The sequence below is a fragment of the Heliangelus exortis genome, chromosome 1 (assembly GCF_036169615.1).
Source record: "Heliangelus exortis chromosome 1, bHelExo1.hap1, whole genome shotgun sequence".
Lineage (NCBI taxonomy): Eukaryota > Metazoa > Chordata > Aves > Apodiformes > Trochilidae > Heliangelus > Heliangelus exortis.
In genome coordinates this window covers 184,328,667-184,352,847 of record NC_092422.1, presented here as the reverse complement: position 1 = coordinate 184,352,847, position 24,181 = coordinate 184,328,667, and the positions used below count along the sequence as shown (strand labels likewise).

General features: G+C 41.9%; 1 protein-coding gene across 2 annotated transcripts in view; it reads left to right on the top strand.

Moving 5' to 3' along the window:
* Window positions 1-24,181, top strand: part of LHFPL3 (LHFPL tetraspan subfamily member 3) — a 225,985-nt gene that overhangs the window by 170,296 nt on the left and 31,508 nt on the right. Inside the window, exon 3 of one of the 2 annotated variants that reach the window (XM_071733993.1) lies at window positions 21,939-21,986. The exons of the other annotated variant lie outside the window; for it this stretch is intronic. Within the exon in view, the coding sequence (XP_071590094.1) occupies window positions 21,939-21,955 (17 nt within the window). The 3' untranslated portion in view covers window positions 21,956-21,986. The remainder of the gene's footprint in view (window positions 1-21,938; window positions 21,987-24,181) is intronic. 2 annotated transcript variants of the gene reach the window in all.

Genomic DNA, 24,181 nt, shown 5'->3' with positions numbered 1-24,181 from the left:
CTAACTCTGATTTTGTCAGCATGGGAATCACAATAAGGAACCAATTTCCCACAGCTGCAAAGAGCCTTAAAGCCTTTCAAAGGGTGGGATTTGGCTTGCAGGGAGTTTGAGACTGCCTTGCTGAAGCCACTGGGGGATTTTTCACTGACCTCAAGGGGAGCTGGATTAGGCCAGCATCCATTTCCACCACAAGAAAATGAGTTAAGCCACTTGATAACAGCACCATTATCCTTTACAGTTAGGACAGCCAGCAGGAATTAAGCATGCTGTATAATCACATCGACGGATAAATTCCATCATCTTTCATCAACATCTGCCTTTAGATGTGCTCTATATGAACACAGCCATTTCATGTTGGCATCACACAGTCAAATGGAGTTGAGTTCTGAAAATATTCAGTGTATAAAATATTCATCAGCCTTACAATAGCATATATTTCTGTATTTAAACTTCCATAGTTGCACAAAGAAAATCAGATCATATGTAAGGAAATATTAACAGACACTCTGGAACTCACAGCTAGGGTTTTGGAGTTATATGCATATTTTTTTTCTTCTGTGGTTAAAAAGGATGTCTGTAACAGAACTACAATATTATTACACATTGTAATTACACAGCCTAAATACATGATTATATGTATTTTACACTAATTACACAATTAAAAGCCATTACAGAGTTGTGTATGTACTCAAGTCAATTAAAATATTTTTAAACCCACTGAGACAAGCGACTAGCAAAAAAACTGTATAGAGGAGAAGCAGGCAAACCTGCCAAATAGATGGTATGATATTCGGTCCTATGAGAAACCCTTTGGTTCAATTTTACTCTCAGATGGACAAGAATGTGACTCAGATTGTCACAGGTAAATGTTTAGAAGAACCATTTTATTCTCCATGTAGCCAGAACAAAATTTTGTAAGACCTTCCAGTGTGGCTGCTCTATAGTAAAACAATTATAGCCAAGATCTGGTGCCAGCGTCTTGAGAACCTGGAAAAGGGATGTTGCTAGTGGAATATCAAGCTGCTGATTCAGTCAATTGAATTCACCCCTGTCTGTCACAGGCTGGGACCAAACAGGATGGCTGTGAACATGTATGGGGAACAGGGAAATTATAGAGCAGGGCTATTCCAGGAGATCTGGACAGAAAACTGTGGGATTTGGTGCCACCAGGGTAGATGAAAAGGGCAGAGATAAGGCTGGGCTGGGGTGCTGGTGGCAGCTCCAGTGCAATCAGGCTTATTGGGGAAGATGCTGGAGGCCATCACCCAGGTGCAGAGCATGAACAGGGGTGTGCACTGATGCCCTCTGCCATGCAGGGTCTGGGTGCCCTGTGGTGAGGAGCACGGCTGCCACCTTGCTCCCTTGAGGAGGCTTTGCAGAAGTTACAAGGATTTCCCTTCTGCTGCTAACAAGAGGAAAAGGAGTGGAGTCTTACACAGAAAATCCCATTTTCCAGAGAACATCTGCCAGCCCATTTGTGGGAAGTTGTGGATAAATCTTTTTCCACCAGGCATGCTTCTACCCTTTGGAAACAAAGACTTCATTTTTCAGGGCTGTCAATGTAATATATTCTGTAAGCACTAAACTACCTAAGAATATTCAAAGTCCTGGGAGGTTTCCAGAGTGAAAGGAAATATGAACAGCTCATTTATCCCAAACCTTGCCAAGGAACAGCCTCGTGATCACTAGCGTAGGTGATGCACAAAACCAATAATTTCTTGGGTTTGTCTATATTTTGCTTTATTTCTGTCTAAGGACTAAGGGATATTAATGCATTCTCAGGATTCACATACAGATTATCAGTGGACTGACAGCCTAGTTGATGCAGAATTAGTAATAGGCTCACAGCTGTAAAAGCAGTGAATGAGTAGGTATGTTTGCAGCACAAGCCTAATCTGGGAAATCCCACTCCCAGACTTTACAGTTCCTCTTTATATGAGAAAGCAAGAACATTATTTAGGCTTTGATAAGAAATGTCTTCTACCTGCAGCACAATCATTAGAAGCTCAGCGGGTGTGTTTCATGAGATATATTACTCTTTCAAGCTCCTTTTTATCCTGAAGGCACAACAAAACCTTCACACAAGATAAAGATAGTGAGTCTAACTTCCCTGATTTTGTTCAGCTTCATGCAAATTTGTTCTGTTTACAGTTAATTTTGCAGTTTCATTCTCCATTCATTCCATATGGTTGTTTTAAAATACCTCTACTGGCTTCTCCCTGTACATATCTCCTGCTGCATTCTGGCCTTTACTTTCACATTGCTGAGCAGCAGAGCTGCTCTGTTCAGGAAGCTGTTCCTTTTTCCAATTCATTTCTCACAATTCAATCACATTTTAATAAACTTCAGAATAAACTCCTGATTTTTCTGGCAGTTACTTAGGCACAGTCAGGCAAGGCTCAGGCACCAGTATCCAACACAATACAGCTATGAAGCCTATATGCTGGTTTCAAGCACATCACACCAGTGAGCTGATCACAGCTGTATCTCTCAGCCAACACTTCACACATTCAGTGGGGCCAGCTCTGCTTTTCTCCCTGAGAGCCATACCAAGCTACACAGTCACAAGATCTGCCTTATGGTTGGAGCCCAGGTCTTCTGCACAGTCTGTGGACTTCATTTCCACTGCAATTCAGAGATGCAAGCAAACTCCAGGCAGAAGGGCCAGAGCTTGCACCAGGCTTGTTTGTACAGGCAAAGCAATGGACAAGGAAGCAAAACAGGCTCAATGGATCTGTGAATAAATACATCTAAATGCTGGGCAATACACCTACACTATTGGACCTGACACTGCTGTAAGTCTCACAAGGTAGAGGATAGACCATAGCTGTCCTCATTTGTCCTTGGTTGCAAGATGCAGTCACATTATCAGAAAGCTGCAATGTAGAGACATCTTCATTTGGTTTTGCCTTGTATCCCCAGTCCCTTCTGCAATAGCGTGGGAAATGGCAACACAGCCACCAGCACAGTTCAGGTGGGATTCAGATCCAGAAGAAGACACCTATATCTAAATGTCTGCAGGTGTGAGATACCTAAGCTTATATGTCAAGAGAGATCTAGTCAGTACTTGTCAATGGAGAGCAGAGATCAGAGTCAGCTCATCTTTCATGGGATGCACATCGTGCTCCCATGTTTAAGTGCCCATTGCCATTTGAGATTCCCAAGTGGATACAAAATATCCACAGAAGTCTGGGGATGAACAACCATCTGGATATAGCTGTTTTCATCCACTGGCTTTTAGAGGGGCCTGGAGGATTGATTTTGATTAGGTTACTGTTTTTTTAAACAGCTAATGAAAACTGCAATCTTCCTCCTGGTGTAAAGGAAGCCAAAATACAAAAACACATCATCCAATTCATCCATCAGGGAGGAGCAAACACATCTTCCACAGCTAGTTTGGGCTCCCTGGATACAACTGCTTGAATAAACTGTACATGAACAAGAGCAGAAGCACTGTCCCCAGTTATCCAGGCTCTCAGCCTATGGTTATAGTAGCCTATCTCCTGGCCCAGTTTTGACTTATTCCAGACAGTAATGTCTGGGACATGGTCTGGGAGATAACATGGCCCAGAGCCACTGGGTGTTAAGAAGTAAGTCATTTTGGGTGGAGAGGATTGGAGATATGCAGGGCTGGGGAGGCAAGGACACATGTCATGCTGTGCCACATGCCCTCAGGATTAGAGAGCAAGACTTGGCCTGTTTTCATCTGCTGATTTACATGGAACCCCAGGGCCCAGCACGAAGCCCTGCTCTGGCAGGTTGTGTGGATGCTCCATGTGCTGCTGCGGTTGCTGCTACTGGGGCTTTTCCTGCTCTCTCTGTTGTTTCTTTACTCAACCCAGCACCCTCTGGTAAATCTTCCTCCATATCTTCTTGTGTCAAAGCTGTTCAGTCCCTTCTGAAAATGGGAACAGAAGATTTCCATTCTAGCTCTGTCTCACCACAGTCTAAATTCATTCCCCCTGCTGTACTTTACCTTTGTTTACTCAAATAACAGCACAACATAAACTTTAATCTGAAAATCCTCTTGACCTTGGCAGTTTTCAGAGACTTTTTCTCCACAGGGCTCCCAAAGAGCCAAAGAAAATATTTAGCCTTTTGGGTAAGGGCAACAGGCTTTGAAAACCTGAAACCAGAAAGTATTATGTTTAGTAGACTGGTTGGGATTTAGAAAAACAAACGTGATGAGTAGTTGGAAGTTAAGCCAAAGAGCAAGATTTTGTGATTGCATCAATGAAAGACAAAGACATTTCATGTGGAAATCAAGTTAAATTAGGCATCAAGTGCATCTGATAATATAGTATTACAAAGAAAATTGAAAAATTAAATATTTTAAATGTCTTCAAATGCAGGGCTTTGTTTGGGGATCCCTGTTTTCTGCAATGTTCTTCTTGGGGGCAGGAGAGGGAGCGGGTGAGCCTGTAGCACCTTGCAGCCATAACCAATGGCTCAGCCCTGCATCCTTCATGCAAACTAAATTCCCAGAGCCAATTTTTTAAGCAAACAGAACAAGAGCTTTCCTTAAATATCTGCCCTCCGCTGAGTCATCAGTGCTGGAGGATGAGATCTTCTCTCAGCTGGGATGCAGCAATAGGATTAACACCCTGCTCTTGGCCCCTCCTGCAGCCTGTTCATCCATCAGTGTCAGTTCTGCTTTTTGCCCAAAATTAGATTAATCTGTCATCCTGGAAGTGATAGCTCAAACTATTTTCATACAGTATTGCTGCAAAGAAAATGTCTGAAGAATTCCTTTCTCCACTGAATTACTCCTTTGCTCCATTGAGGTGGCAGCCACCACACCAGCCTGAGTCCAGACCAGATCCATCCATGTGATTGAACTGTTTTCATTAAAACCAGATTCTTGCCTTTTTTTAGTTCCCGAGCACCCCAATACAACTTCTTCAGGGGTTAGATTGTTCCATTTACAAAATGGTCAGTATCTATTATTAGACCAGGTAGCAAGGTGAACACTTAAGCCTATTGTACCTTTACAATAACTTGACAAAAAACTTCCCCCTTGGCATCACATCAAATTCCAGAGAAATTACCCCTGCAATATATCTGACCTATTAACTAAGGTGATTTAATACAGCCCTAATTGATTTAACCTGTGTCAGTAGGCAAATAATTTGTAAAGTTCCAGCACCTGAATAAAGTGTGGATAAATTTTGTGCACTTGGTTGTGTAACAATTTGGAAAATAAGTTCCTCAAACCACATGTCTGTCTCTCTGGTTCTCAACTTTGGTTTCTCTAAGTTACAAAGTTTGCAGCCACTCTACTGCAAGTGATGCTCTTTCTCAGTATGCAGCTCTTGTAGAAAGCTAACAAATGGTTGAATGCTCCCCAGAAAATCTGGCACTTGAGGAAGCAGATGGTTAAATCACACAGCAGACACCAGTGAAACTGGTTGACATAGGAGACAGCCCATCACTGACCTTTCTGCTTTTCACTGGGTTTTGTGGTTCAACAAGTGTGTTGTATGCACAGATCATAGATAGCAATGTTTCTAAACAGAATTAAAAATGCAGAAGAAATGAAAATATGATAAGTGGAAACATTATGTCCCTGTTGGGACTCCTACCAACCATGATATAAGCATCGTTGCTTTTCTCTTTTCCCCAAATACATATTTTTTTCAAAAGAAAAAAAAAATTCATTTCCTTTCAGTTCTCTTTCTAAATAAACATAATATCAAGAGGATGATGCTGTGTGGGCACAGGAAAATAAAATCAAGCTTTATTTTCTCTTAGAAAAACAAATAGTTTATGATTTGAAGAAGAAAGTCTTGCTAAGCTCTAACTAATTTCAATGATGTCAACTATTTAATGTTAGAAATGCATTCCTTGTGGATAGAAATGTTATTTTAGATGGTGGAAAACAAAGGCTCCTGACAAATCACTATCAACTTATTGATACAAATTATTTTTCTTGTTAAGACAAAAATATTTATATTTAAATTTAGTTCACAATATTTGTCTTGGTTTAAATCCATCACAGACACAAGCTAAAAGCAATTTATATATATAAACAATATTAATTAGGTTTAGACAACTTAAGGTTATCTTAATGTGTGTATTCTATTATTAATGTATGTAATAATTTTCATTTTCTTCTAATCTGTCAGCATTCAGATGAAAAATTTGCTGGAACATAAAGTTCTGCACAATTTGCAGGCAACAAACAGCAAGATTTTCTTGACATTAATTTGGGAAGGAGGAAACATCTCTAAATAAATTTTTAATGACCAAAGGGACAAGGCTTAGTTTGATCCCCTGTCATTCCTCACCCTGAAGTGAAGTACAAGCAGCCCCAAGTATTCTTAAGCAGCACTTTGTGTTCCAGAAAAAGAAAAGAAGAATATTTCATGCTTTCTCCAACTCAAAATTTAAAAAACAAACCAACCAAACAAAAAAGAAAAAACCCAAAAACCAACCCCCACCAACAATGACAAAAAACCATTAAAACATTTTCTTCATCAAGGTCAAACTGGGCAGATCCCAATCCACAGCAGTTAATTTACAGCTTTTGGGAGCTGGGGAATCACAGCCACTGACAGCCTGTCCTCAAAGGCTGCTTCCCCATCAGTCTAAAAAGAGCATCCAGGATGTCAGCCTTGCCCCTGAGAGGCAGAGCATACCCATCTCTCCTCCAAAGAAATAATAATTGGTATACTTAAAAAAATAAAAGAAACATCTACTCCAAAAAGAAAATTGAATGAGGCATTGTTTAAGGTGAGAAGTTCTTAATAAAATGCAAATGCTTTGCGTTGGTTAGACAGAGAAATCTTATTGCTGGTTGAAATTGTGCTGGCAAAGAAGCAGGGGAGGAGGCAAGCTAGAGGAGGGCTTGGCTGTGAGAAGTGGCATTTCCATGGCTGCCATCTCCAGATTTTGCTTCTTCACTGATTTCCACCCATCTGTGCATGGGACCATCCACTTAGGGGGCTGCAGTAACACTGAAATCTGAGCTTGCTTGGGATACAGTCCTGCCACCCCACTTCAGAAGAAGGTGCTGTGTCAGGGGGGAGGCTGAGGCATTGGTTTTGTGACCTGGTCCTGTAAGACTCTGATTTCCTTGTGCCTCAGGCTTGCCAGCTCAGCTGCACAGCTATGGATGAAATGCACATTCCTGAATCATTGCAGCCCACTGCTCTCCCTGGGAAGCTTCTTTCACTCTCTTGCTCTTGCCAGGTGAGTGAGCAAGCTCTGCATTTCATCTCACAAAAAGAGATCAGTAACACTGTAGGGGAGAGGAGAAGTCACTGCCCCACTGGGAAGCCCTGGGGAGATGATGGGGCAGGGAGCAGAGGGAAACAGTGGGCTGATGCTCAGATGCTCATGGGACCAGGCACCTGTCAGTAGCATAGACAACAGGGAGGGCAAAAATTAAATTGAGCTACAACTTGCTGATTGGCAGCAGGAGGAACATGGGGTCTCTTACAGGACAGCACTTTATTGTTACTTTGGTGTATGCCAGATGAAGGGTGATTTTCAGCAACCTGAAAGATGACCCTGCCCTCAGCAGATGATCTTTAAAGGTGCCTTCCAACCCAAAACCTTACAACTCCAGGGTTCAGGATTCCTTTGCTGACCATGGGCTAGGACATTCCTTCACACAAAGAATTACGGTGTTATGGTTGCATCCCACTTGTTCCACCAGACTGGGTGGAACATGTCAGGGAAGCAGACATCACTGCTCCTGCTGCAGACACTGTAGCATCGTACTCCTGGCCAGGGCTCCAAGAGTCCCTCCCACTTCTTCCTCAATTGAACCCTTTCACTGCTCCATAAATGAACTGATGGTGTTGCAGTGAACAGAACTCACATCAGCAGTAACCTCACCCAGGCTCCCCGGCCCCATCTGTTTGCAAATCCAGATTTTATGAAGCCTGATCACTTCAGTGAACAACCTTTTGACCCAGTGTCCATCTATCACACAAAGCAATGTGTTTGCCAGCAGAAATATCCAGTTGGACAGTCGATCATTTAACAAGCTTTTCTTCCTACACAGAGTTTATTGATTTTTTCTTTTAGCAAGAGCAACAGACTATATTGTCAGAGTAGGTGTTCTGGAGCTCTTGCATCCATCCCTCATGTATCCTTCACTTTATTTCCCTCTGTATGATTTTCATCATCCTTTATTGCCACAGATATTCTTCCTGCCGTCTCTGTACCCTGAAGCATCTCATTTTCTTTTCACTTGTACCTTGATTAATGTATTCATAAGTTTTGCTTTCCTCTACATTACCATGGAGTAGTTCCCCTAGCAGTCTCTTTTCTGTGAAAACCATAGGCTTGCAGATTTGGGTTTTTTGTAATTGACATTAATTTCCACTTCTCCATTTCTCTTTGACTATTCAAGGTATTTTATACCAATCTTTCTATTGATTTCTTGATTTGTACAAGTTAGCAAGGTTTTATTTAATTTTTGCTAAATCAGCTGATTTAAATGTTTATCTCTACTGGCCAGAATGCTATGCTTATAACTGCTGTGGTCTTTGGGTCTACTTTTCCCCTTACTTATGATTACTTAATTAGAAGCACTAATCAGGAAATATTTGTGCTTGACCACACATTAATGAGTGATATTGGTCAAGGAAGAACTTTTTCCCTTGTAACTCAGCTAGAATCATAGAATTGTTAAGGTTGGAAAAGACCTTTAAGATCATTAAGTCCAACTGTCAACCAGTACCACTATGCCAACTATACCATGTCCTGAAGTGCCATGTCTACATGGTTTTTAACACCTCCAGCTGCCTGCACTCTTGCATCCCAGGAGCAGCTACAGCAGCTTCCTTCCATGGAAAGTCATAGGAAGAAAATGGAAAGGGTCCTAGAGGAAGAAGTATGGACAGAGAAGAGAGCAGGATCTTAAATTTCTTACCATATCATCATGAGACCAGGCAATTGCCTGCTGAGTATCCGTGGGTGATGTGCAGGTTGTCAGTGGAGATTACTCTTAGGGAATCATTCACGAGCTGTAGGGAAGTTACTCTCTCCAAGGGCTGGATCCTCAAGAGTCCCAGATGTGCATTCTGGGATAACACAAGGCACTGCAAATTTAACCACAGTCCTCACATCTTTCTTCTCCAAGGGCTGCTCCACCATTGCTCCACTGGCCAGGATTTTGGTCTTCTACAGTAAGCATATGGAGATTTTGGTAATTTCTTTAAATGCTGAGTAAAGGACTCTCCATCCTGAAAAGGTCTCGAAGTGGCATGATAAGAGAATCATAGAGTGGTTTGAGTTGGATGAGACCTTTTAAGGTCCCTGCAATGAGCAGGAACATCTTCAACTATATCAGGTTTCCCAGTGTCCCATCCAACCTGACCTTGAGTGTTTCCAGGGATGGGGCATCTACCACCTCTCTGAGCAACCTGTACCTGTGTGTCACCATCCTCATCATAAACAATTTCTTTCTTATATCTATTCTGATAAGGTGTTAGCATTCCCTCCTTATTTCCAGCCTAGCTCCCCTCTCACCAAAGCAATGCATTTTGTCAAAGATAAACAAATGAAAGCCTGAAACATCATTCCATGATGCAGTCACATTCCTGTTACAGAGACAAGTGTGGGAGTTAAATTTTGCCAGCATCTTGCCATGAGACTGACAACTTAAAGGAATAAAACCCAGTTTCAGCCAGCTCCAAAGAAGAGGGGGGGATTATTGTTTTGCTGCAGGTGACATCATACCCATCTTATTTTGAGTCTTTTATCCCTGTTGCGTTCAATCCTGCCACAGGTTGAAAAATATCATAATTATATTAGAAACCATTTGCTAGATGCAGAGGTGGAGTTGCAGCATAGTGTGGCTGGTCCAGGCTGCAGGGACTGACTGGCAGTCAGCGTGGACAGCTGAGCTCTCCAACTAAGTGACAGTGAAGCTCTCTAATGGGTATTTGAAGGATGTTGTTGCTCCACTGGGGAAAAAAAATAATTGCTTGTCTCTGTGGAAGATGGGGAGATGAAGAAAGAAGGGGGAGGAAATGTATTTCAGTTAAGAAGAAGTATTGAGTTTCAGAAAACTCTCAGATTGAGGTGACGGGCTTTGTTCCCAAATAATTCCCCCCTCAAGGGAGGCATCTCCCACAGGAGTTGTGCCACCCTGGCTCAGCATCCTGAGCTGACTGCACTGCTGGGATGGGTTAGAGCTGGCATGGTCACCCCTGCAGTGCTCTGCTGTCCCTCTGCTCCTTGGGAAGAGGTTCTGTGAGGATGGACAAGCAGTTTGTTGTGCTGCAAGGCATGTTGGATACAGCCAGACAGGCTTTTCGGAGTAAATCCTGGTGCTGGGCCATGGTGTGACCATCCTGCAGGAAGAGAAGAGAGAGAAAACAGGGACCTCCTCTGCCTGCACAGACCCCCAGTTGGCAGGCACACCCCTGCCCCACGTCCAGACAGCTTGTAGAGGGGCTTAGAGGTTGAAGGTGGAAGCAACAAGCAGATTTTATCATTGCTCCTAAAAGCTATATTGGGATGGACTGAAACACTACATGTGTAGCAGAAAAATGTTTCTCTCCGGAAAGCATCGTGACGTCTTCATCAAGCACTGAGGTCTCCTGCCCCTCCCTCAGCAGTTTGTTTCCAACCCTCACTATTAACATGTTTTGCCTAATTTCCTCTTCAGATATATCTGGTTTAAGCTTTCAGCCATTCATGCTTTTCCACAAGATTAAAGAACTCTTTTCTCCCTCTTTTCTCTAACTTGAAGATGGTTATTTACTGTAATCAAGACCTTTCAAGCTTCTTTATGATATGTTAGACAAATAGTTCTTTTTAAATCTCTCCCCATTAAGTGTCTTCTCTAGTCTTCAGCCCACTTTTTCAGTTCTTCTCAGCATCTTTCCCAGTTTTCCAGCATCCTAAGGGATACAAGGTTACTAAGACTGCAGATAGCACACAACATGTCAGCCTCAGATCCTGCTTCCATCTCAGCATCCTCTCTTTAGCCATCCGAGGTCTTATTAGCCTTCTCACCTATGAGAAGACCTGAGGTCTCATCTTCTACTTGGTCTAAATTCTTTAAAGGAAAAATAGCACTTAACTAGAGCAGCTATTAATTCTTCATTCATGGAGTTTCACTCTGTATTTGGCTGTATTAAAAAGACCAGATCCAGATGACCAAGCAACAGGTCTCATATGGCTGCCTTCATCATTTAAACATCAGTTCTTGTGCAAGCTGAAGCTTTTATCAGCCATGATCTAATATAGCATCTGCACTGCTGATGATTAGTTTTAGGTCTAGGAGCAATCTCTACAAGTATCTACTAGGGACACCCCTGTTTAATGATGATGGCTCCTTGTCAGAAGCTGCTCAGAGAAAGCAGTGCTTCATCTTTGTTTTATATGTGCTTTATTAAACTTACATAGCACTAATGTTATATCCTGCAATATCAAGTCAAACACCTTGAAAAGTATTTTATATTGCATAGATCCACGTTTTTTATAAACTAACTGGAAAGCTGGGAGAGTTGGAAAACTTTTGTCTGTGCTGCGGGCTTCACTGTCACTGTTGTGTTAGTTTGGCAGCTGGAGGCAATCTCCAGACACCACAGCCCAGGCTGCGTGTGCTCATTCACCATGGTGCCCTACCCACCCTGTCAGCAGTGCAGTTGAAGAGTCAAGTCAAAAGAGAAACTCCACATCAATTCACTGAGAAAGCTATGACAGTGTTAAACAAATGTAATTTGTTAATAAGCATTTTTCTGGGCAAATATAGGAATTTACTCAATGATGGTTCTCTTACCCACACAAACCAAGAACTTAACCTGCAGAAGATTTTTATTTAGGCAAGGTAGGGAGACTTAATGATATCAAGGGAACATTCCCTCCTGCACAAAATCCCAGACAGCACACTACGAATGTGAAAATCCACATGGCCAAAGGAGGCAGCCTTGGCTAGGAATGAATACCACAGCCAGGGACCAAAGCCTGGTCCCCTCTTGGCCCTGCAGATGTCACCAGGGAAGCAATGAGCTGTCCAAGCAGACTTTAAATTGTGATAACCACTTGGGAAGACTTAAGCAAAGGGGAGACAAACAATGACTGCCTTCCTGGAATACGAGGGTCAGAAACAGCAGGCATCCACAGAAATGCTCTTGAGCATTACAGTCTCCCCAGCTGCCAGAAAAAGCTGAGCATTTCCTCTGCATTTTGTGCAGAGCTCAGCAGACTTGCATTTCAAATGCATCCTGGTCTCTACATTTTCCTCCCTGTAGCACAGATGGTTCTGCAGCATTGTGTTGGCTTTCCCACCTCTGCCCTCACACTGCAAGCTGCCTACATATTACATCCTGCTTTGGGAAAGCATGGGGAGGGTTGGATCCCTGAAAGGTGCCTGTTAACAGTGTCATGGCATGACACTATGACTATTTACTCTAACTGGTAGAGTGTGGTAGGCTAAGTCTACACTGACATTTAGTTGTCAAGGTCTTTATGATGGATTTTCACAAAGAAAATTCAGAAAAATTTAATCCAAATACAGTTTATTTAATATTTGAGTACTACTGTGACAGCCACGTCTCCTCTCAGAGTCAGGAACTCCTTAAGGAATGATACAGGTCCTCAAACACTGCTGAATTGCCATGCTGTGCCATTCTGAAACTTTAAAGAAAAAAAATGCAACCTGAGGCAGAAATAAATCACAGAAGATTCCAGCCCAAATTCTTAACATTGTGGGTATTTGTTAACACCAGCAAACAGGAGTGTGCAAAACAGTGGGCAAAGAGCACAGCAGGCAGCAAGCACTAGGTCCTGATACCTCCCCTCCATAGCAGGGCTGTAGCTGTCATGGGGCTGTGCCAGGGGGCTCCTCCACCACCCCACTGCTTCCTGGCTCCCAGCTGCCACCTCTGATGATAAAGCAAATTTTAGAAGTCCCTTTGTTTAAAGCAGTTGTTAAGGTTGCAGCACTAACTGGCTTTCTGCAAAGAAATAGGTGAAGTCTAGACCTAAGGCATTCCCACTGAGCTGGATGCAGGTTTTCTTTGGATTCCTTTGAAATCTTCCTCCTTCATTGCAGAATTTCAGACCAATAGTTCTTCCTTTTCAGCCTTTCCTGCTGGAATCAGGACTTTCCTTCCTTTGCATGTGTCAGCAATGCAGCTGCTGTGGGGCTATGAGGAAGAAATTGATGCAGGAGGCTGGCAGTGGTTAACCTTTTTGACAGGGCTTTTGGGGAACCTGATTGAACTGATTTTTAGAAAAAGAATGTCCAACAAAATACATTCTTGTTCTGAGAAGCTTAATGCACTCACCATCAGTAGTGACTTTTGAGAAACCTGGTCCCAAAATTCAGCAAAAGAGAAGGGCAAGGCACAGCTCTTCCATCCTGTGTGACCCCTGGCCTGTGTGTCAGTGTCTCTCCCCACAGACAGGGTTTCTCCCCACGTTTTTTTGGCTTTGACTGTGCCACCCTGGCTGGTTACCTGACCAGCTGTGCTGGGGTGACCTTTATCACCTTGCACCGTGGAAGCTGTTCCACTTTATATAAATATCTCAAAATTCACTGTATGGGGAAACTGAACCTCAGGATTTATCTCTCTGATGTGAGGAGTAGGAACAGCTGCTTTGAGTTAGACCCTTTGGTCTGCAGGCACTGGCTGTTACGAAAGAATGATATTTTCCTTCCCCCTTCTGCACAAAGGTGATACTTGGCTTATAGTTCCTCTGAATGCTTTATGTTGCAATTTTGCCTGTGAAATACACACCTTTTAGAACGTGTCTAAATTCTGGTTATGTCTCTGTTTCTCCTGAGGAAATGATGGAATGCACTAATTGTGCCTACATTTACAGAGTTAGCTGCCCAGGTGCCAGACACAAAGCAAGTGAGGTGAATAGTGGGAAGAGGAGCATGGCAGCAGTTTGCAGCCATTGCTGTAAATTTTACTCCTTGTACTGTTAGAATATTAAATTGCCACTTACGGAGAGAGGAGGAATGCCCCTGGAAAAAATGCAGACACAAGGATGCCAGGAGGGATCAGGAGGAGCTGTGACAGGCCAGCTGGCTGTCAGCTCATTAGGCTCAGCACTCATTCCTGTCTGTGCCAGCCTGTAGCTTCAGGGGAGCTGTAGCTGCTTATCCAAGGGTTGAATTGGAGTCAGCACACCTCTTTGAACATTTTTCCTTATTGCCTACCATGTTTACTCAAGGCAGGGAAATTTATAGGCACGATGTTGCTGCAGGTGGAGAAGAGCTTGGCTGTGACCACACGGGGGTGGTCCACATGGGTTCTGGGTCTCCTGGCCCTGTGCAGTGAGAGGCTGGTGCTGAGCTGTGCTGGCAGAAAGCAGAAGGAAGCCAGTGGTGTTCTGAAACATGAAGAGTCCTGGATGGGCCTCTAAGGAACCCACTCTTGGATGGTGCAAGGGAGTCACTTGATCTGTGCCCTTCTTTGGCCATTCCATCCAGTGAAGGACCACAACAGTAATTGCAGCTGGAACACATCTGTTCAAATGGGGTAGAAACTCTCTTGAAATTAATTACAATGGCCCCAGTAGTACAGTTACACATGGCATTTATCCAGTATACATCTGAATGAGTTTATTCTGGCCCTGCATAACTGTGATTCCCAATTTATACTAGTTTGAGGTCAGAATCTGAGCCCTTATCTAGTGTGCTGCATAGTGATGGTTAGAGAACTGAATTTGTGCTGGAATAGCCTAGTTTTGCAAGAGGATGTTGTACACAGAGCCTTTCCTTTTATAGTAATTTTTCTTCACAAACTTGTTACTCACAATTCCTATCACATCTGAATTGCAGATATCTGGAGAAGTGTAGCACTGAGATATTTTAGACTGAAATTACTCTGCTATCTGTCCTAATGCAGTTCTCTTCTGAAGTAGACTTTGTGGCATAAATTATGTTATTGATTTGTAAAGACTGACATAGAAACATTATATACCCTGTAAGTGCTTTAGAATTAATTTGTTCTTGAACGTCTCCATGTATGAAAGAATTTGACATAAGCTTTTCAATGTTATGCTTCACTACAGAAAGTGTACAAAGTACAAACTGTAAATCAACTGCCACACTTGCTGAAATGACTGCTCATCTATGAAAAGAGTCAGCCCAATATTTTAAGAAGATTCAGTTACAAAAATAAGAATGTGTACAAGAGAGATGACATGCAGCCTTGGGACTTTCTAACCTCAAATGGTTGATAGTTGAGCTTAGTGAAGAAGAATCGATGTGCAGATCCTTCAGGTTGGGGCTGGCTTGCAGGCTGGGCAGGAGAGTGCAGCTGAGATCATGATGCTGTCTTGACAGCCACGTTGGTGAAGCTGAAGGATTCACCAACATCCCTCCTGCATGTGCAGGTAGAGCTCACAGGTATGGGCTGTCACAGAAAGTGGTGGCTTCAATTGGCATGCCACCAAGAGGTGGTGATCAGCAACACTTTTAGTTCTTTCATTAATTAAAATGTGCAATTTGAGGTCATAACAATGGTTGTGGTTTTTTCCTTTTATTTTTATACCATGTCCCAGAAACTCTGTATTTTGTCCATCTGAAAATATTTTTTTTCAGGATTGCATTTCAGAAGGTTGATAGAATTATTTATTTTTTTTCTGGTTGTGCTGCTGAACCAAAAAAAAAAGTCAATGATTGTTATAGCTGCATGGTGAAAACCATCCACTCACGTTGCCATAAGTGATGCTGGGCGTTTAGGAAAACCCAAAACAAAACCAGCAACTTAAAAGGGAAGGAAACTAAAAGGGAACTCATCGAACTGCCATAGAGATAAATATTGAAATTCCTATTGATTCAGAAAAGTGATCTTTGTCCTTAATACCACAAGTGAATTTACTATGACATACATCTCAGAAGCAAAATCAAATTTTGATGGGGACAATAACTTCAAGAATAAATCTCTTAAAACTCATGCCTTGTTGATCATAACACAAAGGGATGAAAACTGAAGATGCGATTAAACAGATCAAGTCCAAATTTTGTTGCTTCTTTGAGGAGAGAGGAAATAAGCTTCAGTCAGGAGAAGATGTAAGAAGTACAGTTTTTCTTCTCAATAGGGTGTTGAAAGCTCTGTTCTTATAACAACAGGCACAATGTGATGCTTTTATTCCACAGTTTAAAAGCTGTTTAATAGCTTAGGTAATGGAAGTTCCAGCACCACTGTGTTGCACAACTTAGATACCATCCCTAACAGGTTTTGCACACAAAAGAGCTACTTAGATGAAAGTATTATAAATATTAATACCCAGTTCCTGCTAAAAACCCGACAATGCTTTTATGCAGGCATTTAGGATTGTTATTACTACTAGTTATCCTAGATAAAACTATAAAACTAATATGACCACTGCTGCTTGGATAAAAAAATGTTGTTGAGTTTTTGGGTGAGCTTTTTTATTCCAACATCAATAGGGAAACCTTTTCTCCAAATGTTTTTATTTTAAAATATGGCAGAACTATGAAGATGTGGTACACCTCTCAGCTTGGTCTGGCTATTAGGGTGCTCCAGAATCAAGTCAGTGCTCTCTGCTTCTCTTGCCCACCCCTTTCCCATCCAGCATGGGAGAAGGAGAAAAATGCTTTGTCCTCCTTCTTGCAGGCTCCAGCCATAAAGGTAGGTCTGGCTCTAGGGTGTGGGTCTCCATCCAGCAAAGCTTTTAAGCACGCAATTAATCCATTCCCATTTAGAAAAGTGCAGGCACAGCTACAATTTTTTTCAAGCAAGACCTGGGATCATACATCAATTAAGGCACTTTGGTAAGTGCTCTGATGAGCATGGATGGGCAGCTGATAGGGGATCCCAGAAGTGCAGCAGGGAACAGGAGAAAGGGAGGGCAGCTGCAGTGGCACTAGGAAGGTGGGAACAAGAAGGTCTGAGAGTCAGATCATAGAAAAGCCCACTTCAATTTCAGTGCCTTTGTTGGCTCCAGTGTCACCTTTGCCAAGTCACTTCACTGTGCCATTACAGTTCATAACAGTGACCTCCTTGTCAATATCCCTCTGAGATTTCCAGATGCAAAGATCACATTATGAAAGTCAAGTATTAATGATGACATCTTTGATGGGATTACCTGGCTTCAGTGATAATTTATATTATCACTCCAGAAGTTGCTTGAAGTCCTTGACTCTGACCTTGGGGACACAGCTGGGATCTCACAGATGTCTTCCACCACTTCACACATTCATGGTCAGAATCTGCCCCATCAGCTCAGGGACACGGAAGGAGCCATGAGTCAGGATGAAATATTCAGCTCGTGGGCTAAGACTAAACTTTCAAAGACCAGATGTTAAGGCAGCTAAGAGAAAGTAAGGCACATCTTTGCTAGCATCAGATTGTTGCGTGTCACATTCATGTGATCCAACAACAACACCCTCAGGGAAAACAGCAGCTTTCAGGCAAGCTATTTTCAAGATTGAAAAACAACTGAGTGGATGGAAAGGAGGGTGAGATTTCCGCTCCTGGAAGGAAAAAAATGTACCATAAATTGAAAAAAAACAGATCAGCTGAACAGAATGGCCTCTTTCAAGGGTCACTCAGTGTTACCCAGGGCTGAACCCCAATGTGGCAGAAAAGAGCAAGGCATGGGTCCAGATGTCCATGGTATCATCAATGAAGTATTCAAAGTACTCCCCCATACCCAGGAAGATTGTCACTCTGACTGCTACTCACCTTTGCTGTGTGGGCTGTTAAATCACTGGTACATTTGAAGCACCTGATGAAAACCTCTCTGATGATCTCAGTTTGGAAGCCCTTCTCATACAAAGTGTTTCACAGGGAAGCATTTTAGGAGACATACATACCCCAAAAAGCACTAAAGATTGTACTCTTCAAGACAAATGTAGGAACTGATGTAATCTAAAATAAGCAGCTAGGGCAGTTTGATGTACAGCAGAAACTTTCTGGATGTTACAAAAATAGCCCCTTGTATTAATCTGAGAGGTCTGGGACCCCCAGATGTGTACAAAGCCTTAGCACTGGTGAATTCCTTCTGATGATGCCTTGCTGAGTCACCACATCACCAGCTCCTGACAGAAAGCCTTCATCTAAATATATATACAGTATGCTTCACTAATTGCCATGATGTGTAAAATAAGGCATGTGAGAATGATACAGCTCATAAGGGCTGGGCTGTGTTGTTGAATTGTAAACTACAAAATCTCAGCATCATAAAGATTGTTTCCATTAGTGATCTGACAAGGCTTCTTACATCTTACTGCAAGATGTCTTTGGCTTTAACTCAGGAAGTGCTTTCCTTTTCCCTCAAGAATAGGAGAATTTCATCTTAAGAAACAAATTAAACAAATATTTTTTATACTAAATACGCTTAACCTAAAGCTTTCTCCCTATTATTTCACAAATGCCCTGAGATTATAGAGGCTCAGCTAGTTTAGTAAAGATGAATTGCATGTGATCCTGGGAATAAAGCCATTGCATTAGTTATTCTTCCTTTCCATTATGTTAGGCTTCTTGTAAATAATCTGCATGTTTAATCAATGCAGACAATTAGGAAGACAGGGTATATGTTTTTTTGTTGTGTTAAAACCTGTTAATTGCCATAGGCAAGGTTTCATCGATATTTCTAGATGAAATTTACTACCTGTGATATACATCATGGACAGTTTTTACTGTAGCCATTAAAAAAGCTAAAAGAATATTTTGTCACTTTGAACAAACTGCAATAGACAAATTTACACTTTGTAACCAAATGCATAATTCACCCATGTATATGATAATTTTGGAAGAAAGAGACTATAACGAACTTGATTACTTCTTCCTATAGCCCTAAGTTCAAAGATCCCAGAAGACAATAATCTCTTTAAACTAACTCCAGAGAAGGGCTGCTCTACACATCTAAATAAAACCAGTCAAGTGCTAATATCAGTTATTCCACTGTAACTATGCACTCTCTTTAATAGATTTTTTTTCCTGAAGTGTCAGTGGTAACAAAATGGTTTCTGCTGCCCCAAAGAGCTGATTTATGTGCCAAATTATATGGTCGAGTAAATGTCACTTAGGGGCAGATCTATCAAACATTTCTCGTACAAACAATTGCATTGATTTAAACAGGATCAATCCTGTCAGCAGGATTCACTCAGGCAATGTCTACATTAGCAGTAGGAGTAGTGCTTAAGGATGAAAAAGCTTTTGCTCTGGGGCTGATGTCCATGCCAGCAATGTGATGGAGAGAAGATGTTATTCCAGCTGAGCTCCTGCTTGGCCCCACAGTCACCCATTACCAGTTGGAACAAGCACACTGAAAGGGAAATTCACCTGAGAAACATTCTCCTAAACCAACTGAAACATGGATGTGGACACATCGCCAGATGACCCCAGGTCTGAAAGTATCTCGTGCATTGTCACACTTTACCAAAGAAAATAAGCTGGGGATTGGTCTTCCCACTTCACCACCAAGTGCTGGGTCATTCCCATGACTGGAGTTGTTCAGCAGACAGTCAACAGCTAAAAAAATTTAATCTTTTTAGAAACCTATATTGTACATGTTTATGGGGGCACAGAGTAAGGGTCAGTGAAAGGTATTTCCATTGATGGAAAATGCCAAAGATTAACTCAAGGAAGGACAAGAATTCTACCTCTGCCCTAAAGAAAACATTGTTTACTAACCAATTAATGTCCAGAAATTATTTCTACTATGGCTACATGATACTTAAATTTTGGATGGGAAACAGTCCTTGACCTAAGAGGGTGGCAGGAGACTCCTGGGGAGACAAAGTTTTGCCCAGAGCAATAAACCTGTGCAGATTCCTCTGGAAACTGGAGCAGTAAGGTTGGCTCCACTTACCTATGTTTTATGCTAACTGGATGAAAACTCAGCTCCACGGGGATTGCAAGCCTAAGCCAAGGCACATGGAATCAGACCATAAGCTCTTGAGCTCCCCTGGGCCCTCTCCATGGCATCCCAAGGATGGGACTGCACACCCCACATCCTTTGGGTGTTGCACAGTCAGTGTATCCAGTGGGACAGGGACATCCTTGGTCGATCCTTGGGAAAACTCATGTGTCTGGGGAACAGCAGAGTATTGGGAGGGTGGGAGCCTTTGGCAGTGCTTGAATAGGGTCTTGGTTTCCATAGGGTATTTCCCCTTGTATCCAATTGGTGTAAAGCTGCTGAATCATAACGACTGCTGCCTGATCTGCATGGAACAGCATCCCTTCCACTTCACTAGGAAGCACAGGAGGGAGGCAGGGAGCCAAGCACGGTAACATCGCTACAACTTCCTGATCCTTGGCTCTCACAATGCAGAAGAAGCAAAATGAAATAGGGAAAAAAGTAAAATCATGTCAATATCACTTGTTTAATAAGCCATTTTACCTTATTTTTTTCCAGCATTATAACCAAGACAGCTGCTTTGCTTTGTATCTCAGTATTCAATCAGTGTGTGTACCCTTCAGCATCTATGGCTGTTCCTTGTTTTGCTGCCAAAATAATGGTAGGAGACAAGCCAATGAAGACACTCTAGTACCAGTATAGAAACAGTCACAGCTTCCAAGAAAGACAGAAATCCAGCAAATTCTTTGATGAAAAACCACACACACATGCACAGACTTTTGTTTTGCTTTTTTTTTGCTGCCCACTATTTATCTTTAGAAATCTTAATATGTAGATTATTTTCACCAGGTACGTGCCAGTAACTTAATGGTTGCATTTAGATATTTCTAGCTACTGTGTCTAATTTCTTTGCTGTATTTTACAGTTCTTCTGGATTATAATCAGCTAGAAATACATCTGTGAGGGTATTTTGGCTATTTGTGGTGTATATGTCAAACCCACTTTAAAGTTCCTAAATTCTTTTCAAAACACTTTTCAAGTGATTAGTGGAACCATTAGTCTATATTCTTAGTTAAGAAGTGATTGCTTTAAGATAGTGTCTCAAATTTGATCTATTTTAGCATCTCCTTTGAGGCTCTGCTTGAAGTTCAGGCCAATTGATTACTCTGCTACTCCCTCAGGAGAGAGTCTTGATTCTTCTATGCTTGCTATGGATTTTTAGCTGTTCAGCAGTATAATGTACGGGTGCACAAGTACACATTTTTACTTAATACAATTGCTTCAGCTTGAAGGTCACTTTTATTGTCTATCCTCATCAGATACCAAAGTTTTATACACTTATGCAAAGTACTATAAGTTTACAATAAATTATAGGAGTGATGGCTGAAGATACAATCCTTGGCTATCCAAAGTATCTTATTTTTCTCCTGGGCTTTCTCAGGACATCAAAGCTGCAGGATCTCACAGGAACAGTCTTCTGTGGGTGCACAGTTAAAAGCACAAAACATGGCAGCCCTTAAAATCTAAGACATTAGGAGACTTTGTGCATGTAAGAATTTCGTAGGCTGGGTCTTTCAAATGGTACCTATGATTTTGGAAGTATAATAAAAAATATGAGCAATGTATCAACAAACTCTAGAGGTATTACTTTTGTTATAATACTCTAATTTCTCATCTAGAAGAAAAATTTCTGTAGATCCGTACGTATTGCAATGACAACTGATGTGGTTTTTTACCTTTGATCAAATAATTTTTCTAATTTGTGGTTGTTTTTTTTAATTTTGCATTTTTATTCAAGTATTTTTGAAGTAGTCGGATTAAGACAGTATTTAAAATTACACCCTGATGAAAAGATGTTATTGGGAGTTTTGATTTTGTCATGACAGCAAAAAGAATGCAGTAAGACATAAAAATTCTTCACATTTTTATGTGTTTATTTGTGTTCTATCACCATTTCTCCTCTGTTAATCCTACTGTTTTCATCTGTCTCCTTAGTAACACATTGAATCACTCACCTGGCTCTCAAAAAATTCCCTGTCTGGATAGATGGAGACAGAAGCCTGAACCATTCGCACTCTTCACAATACACACCATAATGAGATTGTTTACAAATTATACTACAATGTGCAAGATCTCATTTGATTATACCTTAACTATTCTGTTTTTCCCTCCCTACCTCACAGATGATGGAAATGCTTAAAACAAGTTAAGGTAGTGTGACACAGACTAATGTAAGTGTGAGCATGGCATCCAGGGGACAAGCTGTGGACATGTTTGCGTGCTTCTGCCAGAATATGTTGCATGGCTTTCTGCTGTTGTCTCGTGTTTCTGATGTTAGGCAGCATGTTAAGCAACATGTAAGCATTTCATTTGGTATTTATATTCCCAGCTTTGGTTCTGTGTAGTCTTGGTACCTGCCTTTTTCAGTAGCTTATGGCAGCTGCTAGTGGCAAATCTGCAAGCTGTGTATCTTATTTTTAAGTGATAAACAGAAGTACCTGTGAGGATCAGGGTACCATTGGATATGTCTGTTGAGAAACCTGCTGTAGAAATGCTGAAGTGTGCTACATGCACACTTCTTCCCTGCTTGCTGATGGAAGGCAGCAGCTCCCAATGTGCCTTTCCTAGAAGCCAAGCGGGGTACTCGTGCAGGGGGCTGCTGCGTACGGCTCTGCTACCCACAGTGTGGCTTTGCTATGTGAACGCTTCATGGTGGCTCTCCTGTTGTCAAACATCTTACTTTGTGTGACAGGTGCCATGTTGGAATTAAAAATGACATGTTTTCACAGCACTCTGTTGAAAAAAAAAGACTACTGTCCTGTGCTCATATACTTCTTTTAACCTTAGTGTATGTAGTGATTATGATGGTGAAATTGCCTATTGGTGATACCAATCAGTATCCTGAAACCTACTTACCCACACAGGTGGTGTGGTTCTGCCTGGTGTTAAGAGGCGGAACTCACTTACTCTCTGCCTGTGTTTCTGCTCACCTGGAGTTGCCGTGTGTATTTAAATGTCACTGTGGTTTTTTTGTCATGAGGATGATGAAGTGTTGCGGGTGGTGGTGTCATCTCCATTCTTGGAGAAACTCAGGACTTGACTGTACACGACTCTGAGCAACCAGCTCTATTTGAACCTGCTTTGAGCAGGGAGCATGACCTCTGGAAGTCCCTTTCTGCTTACATTTATCAATGATTTTGCAATTTCATGACCATACAGGTGAGAAGTTGAGTGAAACCACCGAAATAACTGTTGCTATGCCATTAATTATCATTTGAAACCAGATCACCAGAGGTCAGTGCACTGGTCACTGTTCCAATTTTATAGATAATGAAATGGAGATTATCAAATGCTGGTTCTTACTCTCATACCCAGATCAGCCAGTTGCAACTGAGCTACACATGTATGTATTTGTTGTATTTTTTTATCATGCAACCAAATTATCAGTTCAATCTATTGCACCCCATATGTATAATACATGTGGATTTACATCATAGGTTGTGTGAGAACAGGATGACTTGTAAGAAATGTATCTACTTTTGAGTTATTGGAGCTATGCCAGCTGACACTGACAGCTGTCTGCATGATGTTTTTATAGCTCTTCTTAAGTTTCCCACATAAAATCCCTACTTCTGTTTGAAAGTCATTAATGATTAGATTGTCAGAGCTGAGAAAATCCACCAGGTGAGCAAGGTCACCTTCACTGTTCTCAGTAACAAGGGAAAACACCAGGCTAGCAAGGCTGAGGAAGTCCTAATTAATGTCAATGGTGAGTTCAAAGATAGGGGAAAATAGGGCTGACAAAATATTTCTCTGCAGAGGCAAGATTGTTTTTTTAAACCATTGCAAAAGAAGACTGGAAGCTGTATTTTCAAATATGGTTAGCACTGGGGAAGGGTTACAGAAAAGAAAGGGAATCAACAATGGGTCTGTGATTTCCCCAGCCCCTTCTCCTTGGTGAGTTCCTACCAGCATTCAGAGCATCTAAGACTCAATTGAGGCCCTGAGGCAGGAACCCTGAAGATAGAATCCTAAATTGCTTGGGTTGGAAGGGACACCAAAGATCATCTAATTCCAACCCCCTGCGATGGGCAGGGACACACCTTCTACAAGACTGTGTTGCTCTAAGTCTCATCCAGCCTGAGCTTGGAAACTTCCATGTATGGGGCATCCTCAACCTCTCTGGACAACCTGTTCCAGTGTTTCACCATGCTCGTTGTAAAAAATTTCTTCCTAATGTCTAATCAGGCTTAATCTTTCTGTTTAAAACCATTCCCCTTTGTTCTATCACTGCACACCCCTGTAAAAAGCCCCTTCCCAGCTTTTCTGTAGGCCCCTTCAGGTACTGGAAGGCTGCTGTAAGATGTCCTTGGAGACCTCTCTTCTCCAGCTCTCTGTTCCCAGAGTCACCATGCTCCTCCAGCTT